This window comes from Sordaria macrospora, chromosome 3, assembly GCF_033870435.1.
Source record: "Sordaria macrospora chromosome 3, complete sequence".
Classification (NCBI taxonomy): domain Eukaryota; kingdom Fungi; phylum Ascomycota; class Sordariomycetes; order Sordariales; family Sordariaceae; genus Sordaria; species Sordaria macrospora.
This window is the reverse complement of record NC_089373.1, coordinates 5,126,785-5,151,039: the sequence shown is the minus strand read 5'-3', so window position 1 is coordinate 5,151,039 and position 24,255 is coordinate 5,126,785. Positions and strand designations below refer to the sequence as shown.

General features: G+C 53.8%; 4 protein-coding genes and 2 non-coding genes across 6 annotated transcripts; 2 read left to right on the top strand and 4 right to left on the bottom strand.

The window, feature by feature from the left end:
* Positions 1-2,860: 2,860 nt before the first annotated feature.
* Positions 2,861-3,462, bottom strand: SMAC4_08423 (uncharacterized protein; the record flags this gene model as incomplete). Its single annotated transcript, XM_003344894.1, has 2 exons — positions 2,861-3,118; positions 3,367-3,462. 2 exons carry the CDS (start codon positions 3,460-3,462, stop codon positions 2,861-2,863), a joined length of 354 nt encoding a protein of 117 aa, XP_003344942.1.
* Positions 3,463-3,890: 428 nt separating this feature from the next.
* On the top strand, positions 3,891-4,042 carry SMAC4_13552. The gene is made up of 2 exons: positions 3,891-3,929; positions 4,008-4,042. It is a non-coding gene; the product is annotated as a tRNA-Arg (tRNA).
* Positions 4,043-7,198: 3,156 nt separating this feature from the next.
* On the top strand, positions 7,199-7,351 carry SMAC4_13550. Its single transcript has 2 exons — positions 7,199-7,239; positions 7,316-7,351. It is a non-coding gene; the product is annotated as a tRNA-Arg (tRNA).
* Positions 7,352-8,534: 1,183 nt separating this feature from the next.
* SMAC4_13549 (uncharacterized protein) lies at positions 8,535-9,473 on the bottom strand (the record flags this gene model as incomplete). The annotated part of the gene is made up of 1 exon (XM_003344893.1): positions 8,535-9,473. The coding sequence occupies one exon, from the start codon at positions 9,471-9,473 to the stop codon at positions 8,535-8,537; it is 939 nt and encodes a 312-aa protein (XP_003344941.1).
* Positions 9,474-10,878: 1,405 nt separating this feature from the next.
* SMAC4_08421 (uncharacterized protein) lies at positions 10,879-19,973 on the bottom strand. The gene is made up of 3 exons (XM_003344892.2): positions 18,479-19,973; positions 18,153-18,396; positions 10,879-18,035 (listed from the first exon to the last, which is right to left on the bottom strand). The coding sequence occupies exons 2-3, from the start codon at positions 18,231-18,233 to the stop codon at positions 11,388-11,390; spliced, it is 6,729 nt and encodes a 2,242-aa protein (XP_003344940.2). The 5' UTR covers positions 18,234-18,396; positions 18,479-19,973; the 3' UTR covers positions 10,879-11,387.
* Positions 19,974-20,174: 201 nt separating this feature from the next.
* On the bottom strand, positions 20,175-22,948 carry SMAC4_08420 (uncharacterized protein). Its single transcript, XM_003344891.2, has 2 exons — positions 21,319-22,948; positions 20,175-21,247 (listed from the first exon to the last, which is right to left on the bottom strand). The coding sequence occupies exons 1-2, from the start codon at positions 22,107-22,109 to the stop codon at positions 20,866-20,868; spliced, it is 1,173 nt and encodes a 390-aa protein (XP_003344939.1). The 5' UTR covers positions 22,110-22,948; the 3' UTR covers positions 20,175-20,865.
* Positions 22,949-24,255: the final 1,307 nt, after the last annotated feature.

Sequence of the window (24,255 nt, the reverse complement as noted above, 5' to 3'; positions counted from 1 at the left end):
GGTTTGTGTGCGGGAGAAAAATGGAAGGAGAAAGTTTTCTCCGACGTTGAAGATTTGGGAGACCTTTATACCCCTCCAGTGGCAGGTAGCTCACGAGTGCAAATTTGGACAACTGCCAGACAGCTCGAAGACAGGACGAAAGCGAGACCGCCAGTGGCAGGACGGCAAGAAAGCTGGCAGATTGAACGAAGGGAAAACCTTCTGCTGGAAGGTACGACAAAACCAAAGATCAGACGACGGGACCGAGATTTGCCCACTGGCTGCCAAGCTCCAAGGCTTGCCCGTTTGCCAGAGCATCATTGACCACGGCAGTGAGGGAACAAGAGGCATATATAGAACACGAAGGGAAAGAGCGAAAGACCACACGATGGGACCGAAGTCAGGCTCTCCGCTCCCAAGATTGCGCTTCACCAAATGCGTCACTAGAGGTACATGACTGTCAGAGCCTCAACCAGCAACAACGCGTGTACCTCCTGGTTTGCACTTTCCGCTTCCTTCCTTCCATCCTTCCCAAGCAGAACCTCAATTTGGCCCGCCCTCTCCATGTCTGTCAACTGCCAACTGAAGGACTGCACAATTTTACCACATACATGTAACAGAAGCAAAGCAGAAGTTGGGAGTAGGCGTGGAAAGGAAGACTTGATCCGAGTGGGGGAAAAGGCAACGCAAAAGACAGAAGCATCAAGCAAGAAGAGGAAAACAAAGACAACGTAATCGAAACTGCCAGGCCCCAAAACCTTGGCTGTCCTCATAATCAGCGATCAGAGACCGTTGGGTCATTATCAGAGGCATATTGACCAGAGTCAGGAACTATGCAAGTACATCCTGTGCCCATGGTTTTTCTATCTTTGTCCCCGTCTTTCTTCCCGTTTCTTCTTCCTTCATTTCCCCACGAATCTCGATGTCCATCCCCTTCTGACTCTGCTAGCCGATCAAAAGACGACAACGTAAACGGAAAGAAGAACCTTGTCTAGCAGTCAGGCCAGGGCATGGGGAAGGAGCAAAACCAAAAGATCAGACGACGGGACCGATGCTTCAGAATATCAGCCCAGGCTTCCACGACCTTCCAGAGCAGTCACCACTCACCACTCACCAGATGACCAGATGTCCAGTGCCAGAGCCACAGCCATGTCAGCAGAAGTACCTCCGTACCTCGTGCTTCCTTCCTTCCTGCCTTCCCCTTCGTTCTTATATCCAAGTTTCAGTCCGCTGGCCCCTCCACTCTGCCATTGCCCTCATCCCGCCTTGCCACTCCCGGCTGCCCATTTTACATTCTTCCCGTTCTCTTCCATTTGTCCCTTTGGTGAGTTTTTGAAAGTTTGACTGGCTTCAAAGTTGGAGATCTGGGCGTGCTTGGGGGAATTGAGTTTCTCATGTCAGCATTCTCACATCGCTTGTATGAGAGCTTGTGTCACCGTTCTCCGGGAGACTGAAGGGAGCTTCGAGTTAGTTGCTGCTTCGTGATTCTATTCAAACTTAAACCCAGATCTCCGCTCGCATCGTGGTTCAAAGAGACACTCGACGGTGACAACAGCATTCACTTCTATAGATTGTAGAACGCAATACGATGAAGATGACTGATGTACTTTAACCTCCTCGAAGACAACCTAGAACCTAGCGTGGTTCCTGTGGGAAAATAGAGGGAAGAAGGAAGATACGGTGGATGAAATGGGGGTGAAAGGAAAAAAATAAGTTCAAAATGTGAAGAACTGTGGGATACCTGTAGTTATGCGTCACATGCATCCGGTAGTGTGCGAGGTAAACGCCCACATGCGGAGATCAAATGCAAAGGCGACAGTCTGCTTCAACACTATCTGTTTTCACTATCTCTAGGATCTATCTACCTCCTCCTCTGCCTCCCTCGTCTATCTATTCCAGCTTATGGTCAAGCTTCTCCGGCCGTGCCCCTGCTTCCTGCTCTCATTGGCGGGCAATACCCGCGGGCATCTATCACAACAAATAATCAGCATTCGCGTACTATAACCACGGCAGAAGAGGGCATTGTGTGGACACAAGCAAGGACATACACCATTAAAAGATTGTTTTTGTTAGTGGAGGCTGGAGGTGTTGTCCAGTTGGTTGCTTCGTAGCTGGTAAAGGGCCACTTGCACCGCTTGCACGACGCCGAAGTTCTTCAAAGTCTCCAGGAGGTGCTGGGGTCCCGGAGAGCCGCTTCTCATGCCAATCATGCTGCTGTCACCGAGAAGGTTGCAGGAAGGATATTGGCTGCTGACAAGAAAGTCATCGCCGGCCTCGGACGGCGGCTCTCATTCTCCTCCGCGCTGGCTTTGGCGAGTTTGGCCTCTGGGGCAACGTTCCCGGGAACACGCACCGGCGGAAATGAACACCGGCGGAAGGTTCTGCTGGTCTCACCAGCGAGCCCTCTTGTCGACGACACCGAGGACGATCTTGCTCTTCTTTCCGCTGGTCTGGGGGAGGTTGAGTTCGAGGGTGTTCTTGAGGCGGTCGATGAGGTCCAATTGCCTGACTAGTAGTTGGGTCGGTGACGACCAGCGAGTCCCAGGTGTTGCTGGAACACCGGAGAGGGAGGAACCTCCCGGTTACCAAACCTTTCGTGAAACCGTTTCACAAGATGATGTATCGTGGCGAAAACCCTAATGCTGCCTGGCAGCCCGGTGACTTTGAGTGGAGGACGGAGCATTAAAGAAGAACGTTGAGGAGGGCGAGATTCGTGAGAAGACTGGCTAGAGGTACTGCCAGGGGAATTTGACTGGCTGTATCATGGAAGTGTCAGACTTCTGTTTCTTGTGGTTGTGCTGCTTCTCAAGCAAGAAAGAGAGGTAGATCCACCACCCAACGACATAAGTGAAGGGAAAGTGACACTCACACTTCGTGCCCTTTACGGGCGAGGCAGCCCCTGTGGCTTTGGGGTGCTGGTCACATAAACTTGGCGGGAGGCCGGGCGTATGACCACATGGGCCGGGAGCGGGAATGGACCCGGGACACGGGAAGTCTGGTGCTGGAACCGGGTGGTCACCACCGCGTGGATCGCGGTGTCCGTAGTGGGTGCAATGGGCTGCGCCGGATGAGGGAACGGACCGGGACAGGCGGTGCCGGTGGTGTGATGCTGCTCGGTTTGCTCCTGGTGAGCTTGATGCTGCTGCTGCTGCTGCTGCTGCTGTCGCCATGATTGTCAGCTGAAATGCTCGGATGGAGTCATGGTGCGTTCACTCTGGATTGACAGCAAACCGTCCATCCTGGATCACCCACGGTGGTAACGACGCGGGAGTCCTTCACGGAGCTAAATACCTCGTGAAGGGAAACTTCTTGCAATGACACAGGACTGGCCTTCAGCTGAAGGTGATGGAGGTGAGAACGGGGTCAAGGTGGGGGACAGCGATGAACACAATCTGAGATTGTCTCCCTCTCGCGGTGCTTTGAAGAAGACGCGGAAGATGACAAGGCCTTGCCGAAAGGAATGAGACTTACTGTCAAAGACATTGTGGCGGTCGTGATGAAGTTGCTTTGGACCTTGTTCTTGTAAAGCTTGTTGGTTGAAGTTGTAAATGGGCAATGGGGAGTCACGTTGATGACGATGGTGGAAGAAGTCAAGGAGGAAAGGAAGAGGAAGGCTGTGGCGGGAAGCAAGAAGAAAAGGATTTCGAAACCCGGCGGGGGGCTTACAACCCGCCTCGGCCTGCGAGGTCCAGTCCGGGACCGGGTAACGGCACGGCTGCCTGTCAGATTTTGATCTTCCAAACCGTGAGGCGGGGTAACTAGTCTGGTAGTAAAAAGAGGAAGGAACGAAGAGTATGGCGTCCACACAGTCAGGCGGCCAGGCCTCAACAACGGGCAGAGGTATGTACCCTGTCCTCGAGGGAGCACCCCGCCATATAGGTCAGACTTCCGTGCCTTCGGTTCAACAAAAAAGCGCGGTTGGCGTAGCGGTCAACGCATCCACCCTTCTGGAGACCATCCGGGTTGCAATCCCCGGCGAACCGTTTTCAAAGACCAATTCTGGGGGGATGGAATGGACGTAAGGAGAATGTGGAAGACCCAGGTTCGACTCCTGGACTCGCAGTCATTTTTTTGGTGTTTTTCTGTGATGTTCTTTTGCCAGCCAGTGGCCTGTAATTACTTCTGCATTGCAGTCTGTATTACTGTTGATGTGGTGGCCCTTGGATGGATCACTTAAGAGAACGTTAACGAACCGGCTGTTTTGATTCAGCCCCCGTTTTCGAGTTCGAGCCGCTACGCAAGCGGAATAAGGAATGCCAAATGGTGAATGCGCATCTTTCTATGGTATAGAAGAACAGTGAGAAAGCTCGGATCTGGATGTAGGGTTCATGGAAATGCTTCTGGTTGGGCGTGGTCAGAATTCCATTTCCTCTGTCACTAGCAGCCTCTTCCACTTGGGCTTGCTGAGCTTGTTTCTCCACTATACCACTGTCTCGTGCACTATGGTATAGACCTCCAGTCACCTCTTCACAATGTTATGTGGTTGTCAGTTATTTCCTTCAGCTTCTTGACTTTGGTTTTTGGATCACTTTGTTCAGAATCATTTGGTGTTTCCTTGTTCCTTGTCTCTCAAGACTTCCTGATCTACATCTCTGTTTGTGAGTGAAGTCGCTTGGCCATTACTTCGTCGACTTTGAGGTTTCTGGCATGTTTTATTTCAAGGGAACATCCAGAGCGTTGGCAGATGACAGCATCCTAGGAGGCGTAACTTGAAGCTCGGCCAGCCAACGTCTTCGACGAGAAATGTTTAATAATCCTCTTAGCTTTGCATCTAAGGCGACCATCCATACCTCTACAGAGACGCAGAACCAAGTGAGTAGTGACTGCGAACGAGGGGGCGACAAGAAGCATCCGGAGAAAAAGCCAACAACAAAAAAGAAAAGGAAGAAAGGGAGAAAAGCAAAAAGAGATGTGTGGTCTGGGAGTCGAACCCAGGTCCTTTCGCAGCCACCACAGGGTTCCTAGATCAATGAGAGGGAGCCGGTCCCCTCTCACCTTCTGAGGTCTGGAACTGCCTTGCCCGCTTTAGAGGTGAACGCGCTGACCACTGCGCCAACCGCACAGTTGGTTGTTTGTTGAAGAGGTGTGACAAAGATCTAATACATATACCCCTTCTTAACGACTGGCAGGAAAGGCCTTTTCTGTCAGCAACCAAAAGCATTGCAGCTTGCCTTGGGTTTCACGCTTTCATAGTGCTGCAACTACAAACCACCACCCATTTCGTCGGTTGATTTACAACAAATGGGCCAGGTTGGAAATCTCTCTATCTCGCTCAACTTCTTCTTTAGTTTTTCAAATCACAAAAAACAACATCCCACCCGGTGGCCTTGCTTCTCGCAACAATATCGCGTTAATTTCGGTCTTTCTCTTGTTCACTTGAAGGAAGCCATAGCCGAACACGCGCAATGACAGAACTCCGATCATCTTTTTCTTCCAGCGCCACGCAGACTTCAAAATGCTACCGATACGTCTGTCGTCTCCATCACGGAGTCTTTGAGGGAATTAGCCCTTGCCAACATTTCCCTCGAACAACGGCTGGGCCTGCGTGACAAGAGTCAAGAAGACAAAGATGGGTGGACCGAGCGCAATGGTGATTGGAATGGTCCGAGGGAAGTGCTGAGCGGGCATGCTTCCATTCACCTACCCCTTGACTCCGGGCCTTGTAACATCATATTGGAGTGGTTGGAATTGAAATGCCCGGCCCACAGGTATCGCTGCCGAGCCAGGGCACGAAGGGTGAGGTGGCTTTGTGGGATTGAGAGCGGTCAAACCATGATGGTAACTGAGGGTTTTGCGCTCCGTGGTATCCTCACTCTTTTTGGGCCACACTTTGGCTTTGGCACGCTCGTCCATCGTTTTGTCTGCAGCACACACCTTGCATTTAACATTCGAGTTCTTGAAATCCATCGGTACGGATTCTTCGCCATCTTTCTTCTCCTGCTAGGCTTGTCTCCCATCACGTAGCATTCCAAGTCCCGGCCATGATCGTCGAGGTCCTCCCAGTTCTTGGGGACGTGGAAAAATCCCTTGTCCTCCTCGCTAAGCTTGCCCCGAATCTCCGAATAGTGTAAGATCAGGAGCATCATGGCGGCCCAAACGGTGGGCTCCGGAATCCATGGGAACTACCTATGTTGCTGCCTCTGGAAAAGGCATGGTTGCGCGTCAACTGGACGCTCTTCCAGTCGTCAAGGGCGCGGTTCAAGGCCTCCATTCGTCACTGGATGCCACGCGAACTTCTGGACTCCGTGCTTTTGCTTGCGGCCGAGGACTGCAACAACATGGTATTTTCCATCAATACAGTCATTAATGTCTTTGCCATGATATCGGGTACGTTAGATGGCCGGGGAACTTGACGGCTGATTTCCACTTGGCAATGTCCTATACATCCGTTTATGGCGGAAGCGTTGAGGTCGGACGCCGCAGCCTGCTACCTCCTAGAGCCTCGCAAGTCCTCGCCAGTTACAAGTTGTCCCGGCAAGCAGAAATCTTCATCCGAAGTCAAACAAACCAGCCCTAGCCCAAACCCCAGAGATACCGAAACATGCGCCAGGTACCAACTACCAAGGCCAGGGGCAGGAGTCGTGCTATTCCTCGGGCTCACCAGGGGGGTATAGGTACCTGTACCATACAAAACTGTCCAAGACATCAGACACTACGAGCCACGGAGATTACGTCCGGTTGATTGTGCGGGCAGAGCCTTGAAAGCAGTGAAAAAAATGGGAATTAACAAGGAACAAAGAACCTTTGTTATACTCGTTCCCCATTCGAGATCCAACTTGAAAGCATGGATTGGTGCTACAGCCTCAGCACCTATAAGCCACATCGACGCTCCCTCACAGCCAGGGCAATCATGCCAATTATGATCACCGACACCAGCTTTGCGCGATGGGCAAGCCGGTTAGAAGCCGCTTGGGCATTATCACACCCTTCGCTCCGCTCCCTGTCCCCTGGGAAATAGTGCCCGAGCCGTCACTTGGCCAGCGAGCACACTCGAAGGGAAGATGTGATTTGGGAGTTTTCTCTTACTTTTTGGGAAGGAGCCTCAGCAGGCGCTCCCTACAAACCGTCACGTGTCGTCAGCTGCCACCCAGTACACCCGCCTAAACAGCAGGCTTCTTCCTTTGCCCGATGAAAGCATTGCTTAAGGCACGGACCAAACTTTGATAGGAGCTATATGCATTAGATCTTTATGCACAACACCTAACAAGAAACAAAAAAACCGCGATTGGCGTAGTGGTCAACGCATCCACCATCTCTCGGTGAGAATGCGGGTTGAAATCCCCGGCGAACCATTTTCAAAGACCGAATTTGGGGGCATAAATGACTAAGCAGATACTGGTGGAGGACCCAGGTTTGAGTCCTGGATTGCGCATTCTCTTTTTTTTGTTTCGTGGTGGTGGTGTGGTGGTCATGGTGAAAGCTTGGGGAAGTGGGATAATATGGCACGGATCCATGGCGGGTGGGTTTGCTTGCAAGTGAGCTTGGTACCTGCAGGAAGAGGCACGGGAAGAAGGGCGGGAAGGTGCCTCGCCTGGCACGCCCTGGGCCGCCGACAAGGTCCTCCCGTACCGCCTACCGTACCTCCTTCCCGCTTGCACCCTTCTGCATTCCTTTTCACTGCGAAAGCCTGTAAAACATTGCCGAGATAGGCATATAAGTCTGGGTTATCCGCCCGACAATTCTCCTCGGGAGCCTATATGCACTGTGGAAACACTCCCGAGACACTCGTTGATCACGACGGCTATGTCAATGATATTCTAAACAAAACCACAAGAAACGGACACTCCGAGGCTCAATTCCCCTTGGTGGACTTTGGTTGACAATGCCCCCCTCCAGTTTCCATCATGAACACATGCTAATTTCCCCTTCAAACAGACCCATCTCGGAATTTCCTCGAATCCCGATCACCATCCCGAGGACATCGAACAAGCGACGCGCTCAAATCCAATTAGAATAATTACGAGCCATCAAGCCTCACCTTTGACCAATCTATCCTCAGTTGACACTCGACGACCATGGGGTACCTCGACTGCACGAAAGGACTCCACTTATAAACGACTTCGCAACGAGAACAACGAGAACAGGGAGCAAATTGCATCGGTAAGACGGTATAGCAGATACTCGAGGATCCAAGCGCAAGAATTAGGGGATAGATATTATGATAATACTCATTGGGCTCTACGGCGGGCAAGAAAAGGACACAAGACCAAGGGATGGGTCAACTTCACGACTGAGTCTCTGTCCGGACAGGACTGTAAAACACGGTGGCACCCGGCGCTTCCAAACATCCGATCGTTTCAGCAACCAGTTCTCGTTGAGCTTGCTTTGCCTTGAGGACTTGCTAACTCTCCTCTTCTCATAACAGTTTTCACCCAGAGTCCAAGAGCTCTCCTTAGACGCCGGCTCTAGATACTCGACCACATCTCGACGCCCATACCTCCTTCTCCACGATACCAACCTACACTCCGGCTCCAGATACTTGACCACATCTCGACGCCCATACCTCCTTCTCCACGATACCAACCTACACTCCCCCTCATTACCTCGATCCTCGCTTACAACCCAAAGTATTTCAAATCATCCGCCCCCCGAATCGGCACCGTATGCCCGACCCCCCTCGCATAAATACCCACCAACTTTCCCTCTCCCCACGTATAAGTCGTATACCCGCTCTGGGGCGTATTCTGCGCCGTCGCATCGGGCTTCGTGTAATCGAACCCGAAAACGCCCGCCCACTGCTTGATCGTCTCATTATAATTATTCGCATTCAGCGTGCTGTCGGAGCTGCCATGGTATATCTCCATCTTGGGCCTCTCCCCTTCGTAATCAGGGTACATGTCATGCACCATCTTTGCCCAGACCTGGGGGGTGCCGCGCGCCTGGCCGTTGGCGCAGCTGTTGTTCCAGGCGTTGGTGCCGCCTGATTGCGAGTAGAAGCAGCCTGCTGGGGTTCCGGAGTAGACGATGCCAGCGGCGAAAAGGGCGGGGTAGGTGGCGGCCATGACGTTGGTCATCATTGCTCCAGACGAAGAGCCGGTTACGAAGACTTTGGTGGGGTCGCCTTTGTATTGTTTGAGGGCGTAGTCGACCATGTTGGCGATGGAGTTGCTGTTGCCCCCGCCGTTGTGCGTCAAGGTGGCGCGAGACGAGACGTCCCAGCAGGTGCCGGAGTAGGGCGACTCGGGATAGATGACGATGAAACCCTTTTGATCGGCGAGACGGGCGTAGGGCGAGTTGTTGTAGTACCCTTGGGCGGTGCCGGTGCAGTAGTGGATGGCGACGATGATGGGCGGGGAGGCGGCGAGCTTGTCGGGGACGTAGATGTACATCTTGACTTTGGAGGTGTTGGCGCCAAAGTCAGAGACTTGACGGAGGGAGGCGGCGGGGGCACGTTTGTAGTCGAGTGGGGTGGAGGGGACCATGAGGTCGTCGAAGACGGGGTGGGCGGTGGTGAGGGTGGCCAGGAGGGCCGCGGTAATGGAGAGGAACTTCATGGTGGTGGTGGTTCTGACGGGAAGTTGGGAAGACGGTGTTTAGGAGGGATGGAGGTTGGACAGTCGAGTGTCCTTGGTGGAATGGAGGAGGATGGGGGCGGTATAAGAGTATGATCGGGCTGCAAATTCGGTCTCCTGGTTTGCTTCCGTTCTTCCGCCTGGATGCCACATCGTCTTGGATGGGAAACTTGAGATTGTGCCATGCTGTAAGAGCCACCTCCAACGGTCCAATCGGGAGGAATGGGAGTACTGGCGCGATTTACCCGGGGCGGACAATTCCCAAGCATGGAACACTTGCCCAGATTCCACTCCCGGGGTAACGCCACGAGGTTCATGTTCCACGCGGCTGCCGGCATTGATGGAGGTTGGAGGCTTTTCTAATAGGACGGATATGTCCCGGTTAGATTGTCCCTTGGACAAGTAAAGCTGCTTGCTGATGATAGTGGATATGGTAGTCTTCTGGCAGCTGGTTAATGTGAGATCGATATACCCAATTTGCCGGAGACGACGCGGAAAATCTTAATTCTGCCGTTCTTGGCAGGGACTTCCGTATGAAATTGCAGTCCATCTGTAGCCGGCATGGTAATTCGCAATATGGATGAATGGTGACAGCACAATTCTATGTCCGGACCACTGGGACAAGAGTTCGGTTGAACAGCTCAAAACGTCAAGCATAAGATGCCGAGGTACAACGGCACGTACTTCTCGTCGACGCCGGTGCCATTGGGGCGGCGACAAAGACATGGATGGACGCCACTCGGCAGTAAAAACTTTCAACAAGAAGGCTTCAGGCTCCTGAAATCCATGCACTTGTGACAAAGAAGAAACAAAGTTGTCTGGAGCTAGATACATGCAACTACAATATCCCCAGAAGATAACATGCATGTGAACACCGTGATACCACAAACACGGCAAGAATTAAACAAAATAAACCCCCCTCCCCCGTCCCATCACAACCCCCATCCCCCTTTTCTTATATCTTCTCTCATCCTCTTCCCTTTTCTCCCCCTTGACAACCTCCGCCCATGTCCTCTTCCCGTCTCCTTCATACTCTACATGACTCTGACGATACAAGTACCTCCCAACTCCCAACTCCTTTTCCAACATCTTCCAATCGAGGTTGACCTCAGAAAGGTTGGCGCGTTCAAAATTACAGCCAACGCTATCCTCGAATTGCCGTTCCATGCGCGCGCGGTTGATGAATGATTGAGCAGCCCGGAGGCGAGAGAGCCAGCCTTGGGTGAAGGTCCAGGAGAGGCGGGATTCGTTGATTGCTTCTGTGGGGATGGGTTTGACTGTGACAATAGGCAAGGGATGTGATGTTTGAGACTCTTGGCCGTGGGATTCTTGTGGGATGGTCACTGAGGCTGGAGTGCCGGTGGTGCTGAGATTGAGTTCGAGGGGTGGTGTAGGTGTCGTGAGGTCCATGTCTGAAAGATCGAAGCAGCCGCGAGGTCTGTTCATGACTGACCCTGTGTATGTGCTGGATGAGATTGTCACCGGAGGGCAGCAGCGCACACCCTGGCGCCAGAGGTCGACTGCGTCGAGAGCGTCGACTGCCATGGGTGACAGTGATAGTGACATCGACGGCGCTTGAGCTGGCGCTAGCAGTGGAGCTGGTGGTGGAAGTAACTGTAACTTTTGCTGCTGCCGAGGAGGGGTAAGAGGATCGCCGTTCCATCGTAGACGTTTGTCAATCCACCATCTCCCTACTGGCCCTGATCGGACTTCCTCTTTATGGTCTTCTAGCCGGGCTACAATCTCAGACACCTTCCCAATGTCATTCCCGCCCCTATTCACCACCCTCACCAACCCCTTCCCCTCCTCCTCTTCCACATCATCCTCCTCCCCCTTCTTCCTCTCCTCCGCCTCGAGCACAAGCTCGGACTCAAGCTCGGGCACTCCCGAGCGTGGTTACTCCGGCCTGTACTCTCCATAGTCATACCGACTCGTACTGTGCCCATACCCCTGCTCACCATAATCATAAGAATGCAGAATCCCATGCCGTTCCCTCCACTCCTCCTTCTCCCTCTCATGTCTCCTCCTTTCCCTCCTCTTTTGTCTCTCCCTTTCGCGCTGGCGTTCATATTCCTCGTCGTAGCCATCATCGCTTGAAGCATCCCGGTCGTCGGCTTGTAGCAAGGCGCCGTGTTCACCTGCTTCTTCGGCTTGTACTTGCTCTGTGGCCGTTGCTGTGGTCGTATCTTCCGCAGAGTGCATGTGGTGGGCGTGTCCATCTCTGTGACGGGAGCCATGGGAATAAGGCGATGTGCTCATCGGTCTTTGCTTGCTGTTCTCGAACAGAGACTGAGAAGGGCTGGGAGTGTGGGACTTGGTGAAGAAGGAGGGCATTGACACCCTGTTGGTTGATGTTGCAGCTGCAGCTGCTGGTGCCGAGGATGAAGAAGATTGTTCAAACACTGAACGCATGCGTTGGAAGAGGGAGCTGCCTCCTCCACTGCCACCGCCAGAACCACTTCCGGAGCCGGAACCAGAAGCCCCACGGTTGCGTGAGTGGGACCGCTCACTATCACCCGACAACCTCACCTCCTCTATGTCATTCCCAGTCCTCGACTGAGAAAGATTTGCTTCCCGTTGATGCCACATCTCCATCACCTTTGTGCCCTTCGGCACCGGCTGATCCCTGTCCCTGTCCCGGTCCTTGACATCATGACCATGTGAATGAGAATCCACGTAGTTGTAAGCTCCATACCCGCCACCGCTGTAATCACCCATACTCACATCCGTCAGACCGCGAGCGCGACCGCCGCCGATGTTAGCGCCGATGCTATCACGGATGCGAGGGTCTTGAGCACCGGAGTCAACCTCGTGGTCAGGGACGGGAGAGGAGGGCCCGGAGGAGAGGGTAGTCCCGCTACGGGCGGATTGAGGCGAGGAGACGGTGGGAACGGTGTTGGAAGTGGTATCGGCTGTGGCGTAGGTGGCGGTGGTGTTGACGGTGTCGGAGCGCCAGGGGCGGTTGGTTACGTCGCGAGGGATGAACTCTTGGTCTTCTTCTGGGGATTGGAAGTCGTGGGCGTCGTGGGCGTCGTGGGTGTTGTCCTGGTTGTTGTCGTGGTCATCAACTTTGCGGATTGGCGAAGGGGGAGTGGCGGGGATTGTGAGAGGGGGGAGGTCGTGGTGGTGAGCTGGAGTCACAGTAACCTCTTCTTCATCTAGGACGTACTGCGGCTCAGACTGTTGCTTAGGGGAGGTCGATGGCTCATTGTCTTGATCATGGTGACCCTGGTCGTGGGAAGCAACCTCGGCGTCTGGCTCCTGCACATGCCTTTGCGCAAGCTCAGGGGAGTGATGCATCGCGGCCTGTTCAGCGTAGTATTCATGCAGCTGGGCCGTGTCCTCAGCAGGACTGGCCTCCGTAGCCGGGGTCTCCAAAGCAGCCTCGACTTCCGCATTAATGTCGACATCGAGAGTGGGATGTTGTTCAGGGGCCGGAGTCTCCAGAGCAGCTTCGACTTCAGCGTCGATATCAAGATCAAGCGAGGGATGTGCATGAGCAACAGTATCAGCAGCCGCATCACTACCAGCCTCCTCCACATGTTCAACATGTCCCCGGGCAGGCTCATCCTCAGAATCCAACTCCGACTCCGACTCGGACAAGAACTGGTCCACCTCGCTCCAGTCCCTGCCCATGTCTTCCTCCCTTGTCACAGCGTGTGGATGACAAGAGGCAGAGATGGACGATGTCTCCGACGTATCGCTAGGCTCAATGAGTTGCAAGACAGGAGGCTCGAGATGGCCCTCTTGTGACGGTTGGGCGTCGGCCTCGACCTCGACCTCCTCGTGCTGGTTAGAGGTATGGTGTGAGTGACCGTTGTCACGATGATGATGGTCACGATGGCCATGATAAGTGCGATTAGCCTCATCATCAGCAAGCGTCTCCTCATCTTCCTCATCACTAGATCGATATCCGCGGCCAGCATGCTCCTTGTGCTGCTCATGAACCGCCACCTCCTCTTCTTCAGGACCATGGTGGTCATAATGACGGGCGTGTTCCTCGTCCTCCCCTTCGCCAGAACCAACATCGTCCAACTCCTCCGCCAAACCCCTCTCGCTCCTCGCCGCTTGTCCACCATGGTGCAGCATCACGTCCTCCACCCTCGAGCTCAAAACCTCGTCAGATGGTCGTTCGACGTCGGGCTGCTCCGTGTCGTCCACGCGTACATCATCCTCCACGTGCTTGACAGTCTGTTCGTGTTCCGGTTCCTGTGATTCGCCGTTGGTGGCGGCTTCGTTAACGTCATCATCCCTATGTGCAGCAGAAGAGTCAGAGGTGGTAACTTTAACGGAGGCGGATGAAGAGATGACTGTTGACTGGGAGTGGGAGTGGGAAAGAAGAGGGGAGGTGCAGGGGGTAACTTGCCCTTCAGCGGTAGATTTCTTGGGAGGCGAGTAACGGAAGGGATCATATTCGTCGTCTTCGGGACCTGGCTGGCTGTGGACGTGGTCTTCGTCAACCTGTCCTTCATGAGGGGCATGCTCCCCCTCAGCGACAGGATAACCAGGCTTGAGCTCAAGCGCTTCATCAAGTACAGGTTGCTCCTCCAAAAGTCTCGGATCGGGACCTTCTTCATGGATCCGTTCCGGCTCGGAGGGCTCGGTTGAGTTATCGGCATCAGAGTCTTCCGTTGCTTCAGTGCCGTAAGTTTGTTGACGGGCGAGGTTGTGGCTTGTAGAGATAGTGGTGTCGTACGTCTCATGCTGGATATCAGCCGGCGCTGACTCGACGGCGGCGGCGTCTTCATGTTGGGGATGGGTGACGAGCTCCCGGGCTTCGGCTTCGGCTTCAGCTTCAGCCTCAACTTCAGCCTCAACTTCAGCATTAACCTCGGGATCAGACCGGACGACGTCGTTCGGCAGCGTTACGTTGCTCTCATCAGCCGGAATGCTGCGGACGTCGTCGTCTTGGTCCGACAAACCTTCTTCCACCTCCCTGTAGACGGCCTGGTCCTGGTCCTCATCGTGCGCATGACCCTCAACGGCAATCTCAGCCATATCCCGTCGCTCAACACCATGGCCGACCTCATCTTCCACTTCCTCATCGCCCTCCTCAGCAATGGCATCCAAGTGGTGAAGAACAATTTCATCATGTCTACCCTCAAAGTCTTCTTCTGAACTCTCTTCGGACTCGGACTTGTCTTCATGTTCCTGGTGAACCCGAAAATTCTCGACGTCATCTTCCTGCCCTTCGTGAACCCGAAAGTTCTCGGCGACGTCCATGTCGTCTTCACACTGATCAAGGTAATGCTCAGGACCACGAGGATGCTCATGCTCACTATGAGCAACATGAACCTGCGACTGTCCAGGGGCGGGAACACCACCAGGCATGGGGAAGTCATCCACACTGACACTCGGTCCTGGACTTTCTTCATGTTCATGTTCGACATGGACATCCTGATGGCTAGGCACCCTCTCAAGCGGATGGCCTATCTCATTCTCATCAACATTATCTTCCACCAAACCTCCTCCTTCTCTTTCCCCTTCTCCTTCTCCTTCATCTCCCTCTCTGTGCGGTTCTTCCATATCTGTTGCGGCGGCATGGGTTGGTGCATCATGATCGCGCAAGTATCCAGCAGGAGCAGAATTCTCACCCTCATTATCCACGTCGGGTTCATGTTGTGGAGTAACGACCACCACCTCGGGCTGTCCATGTCCATATGGAACTTCATGATGTGTGTCATGCCCGGGACTGGGACTGACGTGTTCGATATGATGGAAACTAGCCTCCATGGGCGTAGGAGCAAAGTCGCTGGGGGTGTAGGGGCGTTCGTAAAGCTGGTAGCGAGGTTGGGTGTCATCTAGGTCTTCCACCTGGTCGCTGACGTCGGGGACCTCATGTTCACGCTCAAGCTCGCGGTGCTCCTTCTCCGTATGGTCATCTGCATGAGCAGCAGGATTGTAGAAAGCATCGGGATGTCCTTGGCGCCCCTGATGATCATAACCACGGAGAGTGACCTCGGCTGGGGTATAGAACTCATCAGCGCTATGGGGAACGTGATGCTGGTTGACGAAGTAATGGGCTGGTTCCACATGATCGCCTTCTTCGATAGGGGTGTGTATCATGTGCACTGCGTCGCTGTGGGTGAGGGCTACGCCGACGACGTGGGAGACGTGAGAGTGATCGTCGAGGGGGTGGCGGTCCATGTCGAGGATTTGCACTGGTGTGGTCTGTACTTCGTTGTTGTCTCGGTCATCCTCAGTAGAGTCGTGTGGTTCGGGTCGGCCAAGTCCCATCTCTTCCTGTTCCTTGACCAGCTCCTCGACCGGGACCGGCTCGGGTTCATGCTCATGCTCATGCTCAGACTCGGCCTCAGCACCAGCTGAAGGCGTCGCAGGAGGCTCTACCACGCCTTCAACACCCATCACGGGACTCTCCCCCTCTTCATACTTAATAGCATCGTCATCACAGCTGCCCTCTCCCAAGTCCACCTGACTAGCATGCGGCTCCAACACTCCCCTTGCCCTCATGGCCTCCGCTTCCAGCTCAAACCGGCTATCGTGCGCCGGACCGACGGGGTCGTCAACGAAGCCTTGAAGAACTTGCTTCTCTAGGACTTCTTTCTCTACCGCTTCTGCATGGACGGCCTGTTCTTGCTCTTGCTCGTGTTCGCCCTCATGCTGGCGGCCTTCCTCTTGTTTGCGCTCGTGCTGCTGCTGCTGTTGCTGCTGCTCATGCTCATGGTCATGGTTCTTCTCGTGATGTTGCTGTTCCTCCCACTCATCCTCAACCTCGTCAATCGTACGCCCCACGCTCTCAACAGGATCAAAATGCTCATGATCAGCGCCAGTCAGGCCTCGTAGCACTTCCTCACTCGGCATCTCTCCTTTCCCCTCTTCAGCCTCCTCTTCGCCCTTCCCCACACCCTCCAAAACCCGTACCTCCCTAGCCTGAGTCTCCACATCCTGGCCAGGAACAAAGTCCGCATCCCGAGCGTCCTCCTCCTCCGCTTTTGCCGCAGTCGGGGAGGTGGGAGATACAGGCTCGTTGATGTCCGAGTAGGAACCACGCTCGGAGGCGGTGGAGATGGAGTGGCCGTCTGCGTTGTCGTCGGAGGGGACGGTGTCGACGTCTTCTTGGTCGGGGCCAGGGTGTGCCGGCTCTGACTGTGGCTCTGACTTTGAGTCGGGGGTAGTGTTGGTGTTGGCGAGCTGTTGTTCTTGGTTGGGGTTGGGTTGTTCGACGGTGCCGGTATCTGCTTCGGGGTGTCCTTCTCTAGCAGCAGCGGCAGCTTCGGACTGGCGGAAGTATCCCTGAGCAGCCCCAGTCTGATAGTCCTGGGAAGCAATAGTAGGCGAAGCCGGTGTGGGCTGTGAGTAAGGCGTGTAGTCTGAGGTTTCGGACTCCGGGCTGGAGGTATGGTTTGGCTCTCCAGCTACCTCAGCTACACCACGACCAACATCATGTTTGTGGGAGACCGCAGTAGGAGCTGGAGGGGGGTGGATAATCCCCAAACTATCTGCCCTCCCGCGGAACTCTTCCTTGACATCAACAGCTCGCTGCTCGACAACAGTCTCAGTCTCAGTCTCAGTTTGTGCCTCAGTCTCAGTCTCAGTTTGTGCCTCAGTCTCAGTCTCAGTTTGTGCCTCAGTCTCAGTCTCAGTTTGTGCCTCAGTCTCAGTCTCAGTCTCAGTAGATCCACCATGCTCATGCTCATGCTCATGCTCATGCTCATGCTCAACCGACGGCAAACCAAAATGTTCACCCTCACCCTCACCCTCACCCTTCTCCCCGTCCCCATCATCCTCTTCTTCTTCTTCAACCTCAGCGAACTCGTCCAAGTGGATATTCTCATCCATGGGATGTGCGCGGATCGGCAAACCCTGGAACTCGACGTCCACTGGGCTTGTTTTGGTGCTTGTATCCGTGTCCCTGTCCGTGTCCCTGTCCCAGTCCCTGTCTGCGGTTTCCCTTTCCGTCTTGATTTCGAGATGCCGCTGTTCATGTCCGTGGCTATGGACATGACCATTAGGAAGTTCTGCCGACGGGACGGGTTCGTCGATTTCGAATGGGACGTCTTCGATATCATCTACATCATCTGCTGTTATAGTGTCTTCCATGTCGATGGCTGACAATGTACGTCCGACTGGAGAAGTAGGTCTTGAGCTGACGGGGACGGAAACGGGGATAGGACTGGGACTGTGGCTGGTAAGAGAGTTGGGTTCGTTGAGGTGGTCCATGCTCAATGATGCCATCTTTTCTTGTAGGTAGGATGGCGGAGGTGCTGCTGCGTCCACATCCTCCTCGTTGCCGCCGCGAGCAACTGTTTCCTCCTCTTGCTGGACATGGATTTCGCTTTCAGACTTGTTGTAGTCCTGGTCGAGGTCGGGGGGAGCGCTCTCGAAGGCAGCCGCAGGGAGGAAGCCCCTTTCATTGCTCTGCGTCTCGGTCGTCTTGGCCATCTCTTGGGCTTGGGAAGTCTGCTCCTCCGGCTCAATCTTAGGAACGCTACTCGTCCTTGCCTCTCGGATACCCCTTGTGTTCAACACCAAGGGGGTCTCGGTATGCGCTTGCAGCTTTTCTTCGATAAGCCGGTTGAGTTCCTGTTTGTCACGTCGTTAGCCATGCTTTCTGCCTTTGTATTCTCCTCTTCCACAGCTGTCCTCGCCACCACCACCATCGAAGCCAAAACAAAAACGAAACGAAAAAGAGGAACTAACCTTCCTCCTCCCCTCCAACCCCCTCAACACCCCCCGTCCTTCCTCCCACCGTCTCTCCCACCCCCTCTCAATCTCCCCCATCAATTCCTCCGTCTCCCTCTCCACCTCGCCCTTTTCCTTTTCCAGCCTCTGCTCCCTCTCCTCATCCTCCTTTCTCAGCTTCTCCTCCCATTGCGCATCTTCCTCCCTCCTCTTTCTCGCCAACTCTTCATCCTCAGCTCTTCTCCTCTCCAAAATCTCTTCCCTTTCCACCCGCCGCTTTTGCGAGAGATATTCGGACTCGGCAGAGAAGGCAGTGAGTAAAGACCGGATGGCCGAGTCTCGACGGGATTCGATCTCTGTGAGCTTGGCGTGCTCCTCGCTGTCGCCGCCATGTGGGGAGGAAGAGGATTGCAAGGCGGTGACGGTTTGGTGGATCTGAGAAATGGTTTCTTGCATTTGGAGGAGAAGGCTGGGGAGGTCGTCGGTGGCGGATGGGCTGCTGCTGCTGCTGGAGGCGTGGGAGCGTTGATGTTGTTGTGGTATGGTTGACGCTGACGGAGAGGTAGGTGGCATGATGGATGATGGGTTGTAGGGGGCTGGACGCCCGCTTATTGTTGTTGTTCGCTGCACTTTGTACGGGTTTTCTGTGGTGTTCGTTTCTGTATGGATTTTCGGGAGGTGATGGCTGTCTTTTCGTGCGTAAATTGGATGTTGTTTCTGTTGGATATGATATCTTCAAGGCTCGTCACGCATGCCTCTAGGTATGGGCAGTTATGGTAGAGGTAGTCAACGTTCATAGACGGTTCTAGGAACCAGTTCGATCGATTGTTATTGCTTGTGTAAGCTGTAGGAAACATACAAAAAAGGAGAGCTTCGGAAACATGGACAGACAGACAGACAAAACGAAACACAAGGGCAAAACGGAACGGACCATTACGGTTGGCACCGGCCACCGGCGATAACATCGGGGCGGGCTCTCAAGCAGGACGGCGATATGGAGGGACTCGAGTCGAGCGTTCATTCGAGACAGCGGTACCCCCGCCTTGTCTTTTGCTCTTTGCGCTCGGTATGTACTCCTCTTGCCTCCTACGCCGGTTGAAAGTGTACACTTGCATACCAGCAACCGCTAGGATGGATGGAATAAGAATCGAGCGCTCGCCTCAAGAGGGAACAGCGGTACCCTGTCCTCGCCCGCACTGCCATATCGACCTCCTCTCCATGGTTCCCGGATGTACGTATTCTTCGCTTTTGATGTTCGCCTTCTCCCGCGTATACACTTATATATCGACACGCATCCGTTTGGATAGAGGAGGATGGAGCTGGACGGGATATCCCATCCATCCACGACTTAGACCTCCATCCGGGCTCTGGGTCACTGGGCCAATCTTCGACTCGTGGTGATGTAACAACTCGCTATGCCATTTGCGGGGGACCATTAGGAAGGTCAAAAGGTCTCGTGATATCGCCATCTGGTACGCCTTCTGATGTGTCGAGTGTGTGTAACTGAATCATGGTACTCAACGGCGGTCGGACTCTAGACAAAGGACTCGGTCCTCGGGAGGCGTTCATTCGCATAGGCGCATTGACCGCATCGACCGTACAACAACCGGATCGGTGGCGTTGGACTCGGTCCTCTTTCTGCTGCTCGCTTTGAGCTGTCTGTCTCTGACTTTCGGCACGGCAAGGGACGGCATATTTTCGGCGGCCGATATCGCACGCGGGAACGACTAGGCACTCAAGATGTTTTCGTTTCGTTCGTTCGTTCGTTCGTTCATTCGGTGATGCGCCGCAATGTGACAATGTCAACGTCGTCCTCTCCAGTCCCCCGTCGTTTGTGTCGAGTGGCATGTTCAGTTAACGAAATGTTTCAGCGTGGTCAGCTTGGTCAATGTCTAAGCGGGGAAGTGCTGTTAGTGATATTGGTGTGCTTTAACTGTGACTAGCAGTTTATTAGTGGGCTTCCTCAGCAGCATGTTAGTGCAGCTTTAAGCGCAACCCACATACTAAGACCTGGGTCCAAGCGAGTCAAAACCACTGTAGCGTCACAGCGCCGTAGCGGCCAGCGTCAAAGCGAAGTCGGGTGGCACCCGACCCGGAAATTCTGAAACTCCAAGAAGTTCCCCTTCACACCTCGGATGCAACATTTTGAAAATGCCGGGCGTTTTATGCTTCATGTTTCAATATGGCACAGAGAGTTGTTTACATCTCGTCAGAAACCTTGGGATCTTGAGCTCATTGTTGGGATACCGGGCAGTCACCGCAGCAGAATGCGGCTGAGCAAATCCGCTTCGGTTGGCGACCGACCGACCGGCTTTGAAGTCCGTCTCCGAGTCTAATGCCATCGTCGAAAGACAGCAGTAATGAAGGAAGATTGAGCAGTGCTAGACTAATATGCAGTCAATGATGATAATGATCGGAGGTAGAACGAGCCATGTAAACGCCTAGATCTCAATCGCTGTTTTGTAAATCTGAAAAGAAAAGAGATGCGATGCATATACAAATGCTGCTGTGTGTGGTGGTACCGTGGTAGCGAAAAACCCAAGCCAAAAATATCATGACCGCTCCGAACCTCCAAACTTTGGAATATCCAAGAATAAAAACACCATCATGCAACATCGCCATCCTACAACGTCGCCGACCTTTGTCATCGTCCTCATCAACGCATTTTCTTCTTCTCCGTGACCTATCTTGCTTCTTCGAGCACCTTTCACCCTCTCGTCCTGCCAAAAACTCAAATCCTCGCCAACCCCCCCCTCTCCACAACCGCCCTCCTCTCCCGATACTGCACAGCAAACTGATACCTACAAAAAGTCCCATACCCATATGCAGCAATGAAGACCGCCAGCCAAACACTAGTAATGATGAGCCCTATGGGGAAAATCAGGATCTGCACCCCCGGTAGGACAAACGCCGTAGTCCCATCCTTTAGACGAGCAATTTCGTCTTCGACAGCCAGCTGGGCCCTGTTAAAATCGGACAAGACGACTTCCGTGGAAAAGACGCCGGCGACAAAGGCCGCTTCGTTGGAGGAGATGTTGGTTGAGACTTGTCCTCCGGAAGGGGTGGTGGCGGAGAGGGTGACGACGGGGAGGAGGAGGGATTGGAGTTGGGCCCTTTTTGTCTGTTAGTTTTCAAAGGAATGGGAAGGATAGGGGAGGGGGGAAAGAAGGAAAAAAAAACATACATAGTCATCTCACCACTCATCTTCTCCTTATCAATCTGCCCCACAAACAAATACTGCTGTAGCAGAGTTGGATCACCATTCGTCGGCAGCAAATCCCCCGCATCTTGTCTAGCAGCCAGCGCGTTGGCCGCCTCTCCGTCGCCGCTTCCTCCTACTCTTCCCACTGGCACACTCGCGGCAGATACGGAAGAAGGCGAAGAAGCAGTCTCAGCTTGGCTGGAAGATGCGTTCTGTGACGCCTTCGCCGACGAACTACCTCCACTTCCACTCCCAACCGCAGCAGCAACAACAGGCTCGCTCCCATCCGTAGTCTTCACATTCGCCCCCACGAACCTGACACCAACACTAACCTGCTCCGGCGCAATCCCCGCAAACGCATCCCTCGCATCGCTGATCCTGAATAATCGCAGATCCGCCTCGAACACTCCCGTGGAATTATCCAGCGCCGGCAGGTTATAGCACACGCAGGTGCCGCTCGGGTTACTCGCGACGGTCAGTTGTCGAAGACTGGAAATGCAGGCGGCGTTGACCTGCGCGTTCCACGCCGTCATGTTGAGGGTGCCGTCGGCGGTGAAGATGGGGTCTTGGCCCACGGAGGAGGCGGAGGCGTCTTGTCGTTCTTCGAGGAAACCACGCCGGAGGAGATAGGAACCCATGATCTCTTCCATGCGCTTGTGGTAGGAGGGCGAGCCGCGTGATATGCCTTCGGCTATGAGGGAGCCGATGCCGGCTTGGACGCCGGATGCCGCTAGGAGGGCTGCGGCGAGGAGGGTTGTTGGTTGCCAGTGCATGGTGATGGTTGTGTGCGTTGTATTAGGTAGTGAGAAGTATTAGTTCCGCCCAGCGGAATGTCGTCGAAAAGAAGCAGCCTTGCGCGCTCGGTTTTGAGGTCGTCAATGATGTTGGTGATCGTCGTCTTCGTCCCGGATAGACTTGTTTATAGGATAGGTAGGTTGAACCTTCACTCGATGATGGGTTGGGCACCCGTAGATCCCAAAGGCCAGCCCTACGTGGTCCGATATGGAGAGATGGTTGTCGATCAACGAGCACCAGGCTAGAGTTCGTAAAGACTGTGTATGTAATGGAGGGACCGGCCCCGTTTTGGTGAGAGAACGTCTTCCTTCTCGATCAAGGGTGCACGTGCGCAGTCGGTAGGGAGGTACCGTATAATTAGAAATGGGTATGTTTATTCAAGAGAGCGTCCAGTCAAAGCCGGCAAGAAAGAGAGTAGATAGTAGAACACCGTGGTTAGACCGAAGGGAAAGAAACAGCAACAACAACAGCCAACTAGTAGAGACGAGGTGACATGGTAGGTAGTATCAAGCCGGAGATGTCCAAAATTGTTCAATACGGAGTCATCGTTATGGCCTGACCACTTGTCGGAGCCATGGTGATAGGGGTCGGAGATGGAACAAGAAGGGGGGTTTTTGACGGGTCACGGCGTAGTCTTGAGGGAACCAAGAGAAGGTTCAGGTAGCAGCCGAGAAAAATAGCCCCAGGAACTACCATGGTGACTTTTTGTCTGGAGGAGCATCGCGTGGCATGGACAGGTGGAGAGCCCCTGGTGTACTCTGGGGTCCAAGTATGACATGGGGATGAAAGGTTAAGCTCCAATGAGGTGGGATATCCCGAACTGGAAGCGCGGAAGGTATAAGTAGTTCTGGACCAATCAATGATGTTTCTCTTCCAGTTCCAGACCCAGAAAGGCCGACTTCCGAGACCACACGGGAGTCAAATGACAGTCGCACAAAGACTTTATGCGTCAACAAAAGGAAACAGAGAGAGACAGAACTCAAAAGGTTATCCTACCCAAGGTTCAAACCTCACAACAAGCTCATTGTTCTCGACCCATTCCGATTTTCGAACAACATCAACAAAGAAGGAAAAAGGATAATACTCCGCGGACCGTAACTCTCGGCTGTATTCCCGACCAGGGACCAGGGGACGGCATGAGCACGGTCTTTGTTTAATGAACCCTGTGCATGTCCGAAAGAGGGAGAGCAAAAAAAAAAGGTCATGATGTGTAGGGTTGCAAGCGCCCCGTCAGCCCGTCCGCATGGCCAAATCGGAGTTTGGGAATGTAACAGCCAAGACCCCTTTCTGGCTCTATTGGCCCCGGGATCTTTTGAGTTTGAGGCGCAATCATGAATGACATGACGCCCAATTACTATCCGTGGGAGGACAGAGACAGGGACCCTGGGACGGGTGACTGGTGATTGGCTTTCCGTTGTTGGTGCTTTTGGAATTGGAAAAGGCCGTGGACCTGTCGACCTGTCGTTGATGGTGGACGCGCTTGCGTCGCGGTTTTGCGATTGATGTGCAGTCAGTCAAATGATCGCTCTTGTTGACATTCCCATGATAAATTGAAAAGCGATGATATTGAGTTCAGCACTGATTGGAGTTGCTGCCATAACACAATAAGCGAAGCAACCGAATCGGTGAGGTCCTGAGTCGAGCAAGGAGAATGAATTGGAACATCGGATGGATTTCAATCAGCCGCCTGAATATGAAACAAGCCAGAGGTTTGGCAGAGTCACGGCGGCCGTCGCCCGTCGGCACCAAAAGGTCCGAGCGCTTACTCGGCGAGTACAGTGGAACAGCCACCATCGCGCCACATCTAAGAGGGGCAAGCCACGGCTGGGGGCTTTCTTGGCGGGCTGGCAGAGCTGGCTGGTGTGGAGTTGCAGCCGTCAGTCAATTCTTGGCAATTCCATCATCGAATTGCTGCCGCCATTTCGCAACCCTGGATTTCAAGATGGACCCGTCCGACGCGCAGGACTGACATGAAGAACTGCCGTCAAAGTTTTCGATTTCCATTATTACCCCTGTGAACTTTTTTGCAAAAGATTTTCCCTCAGTTTGTGTACACTACCTTGTATCCTGGTCGCACAAGCCGGCATTCCATAACCGTGCAACCGCCCACCAAGAACCGCAAAG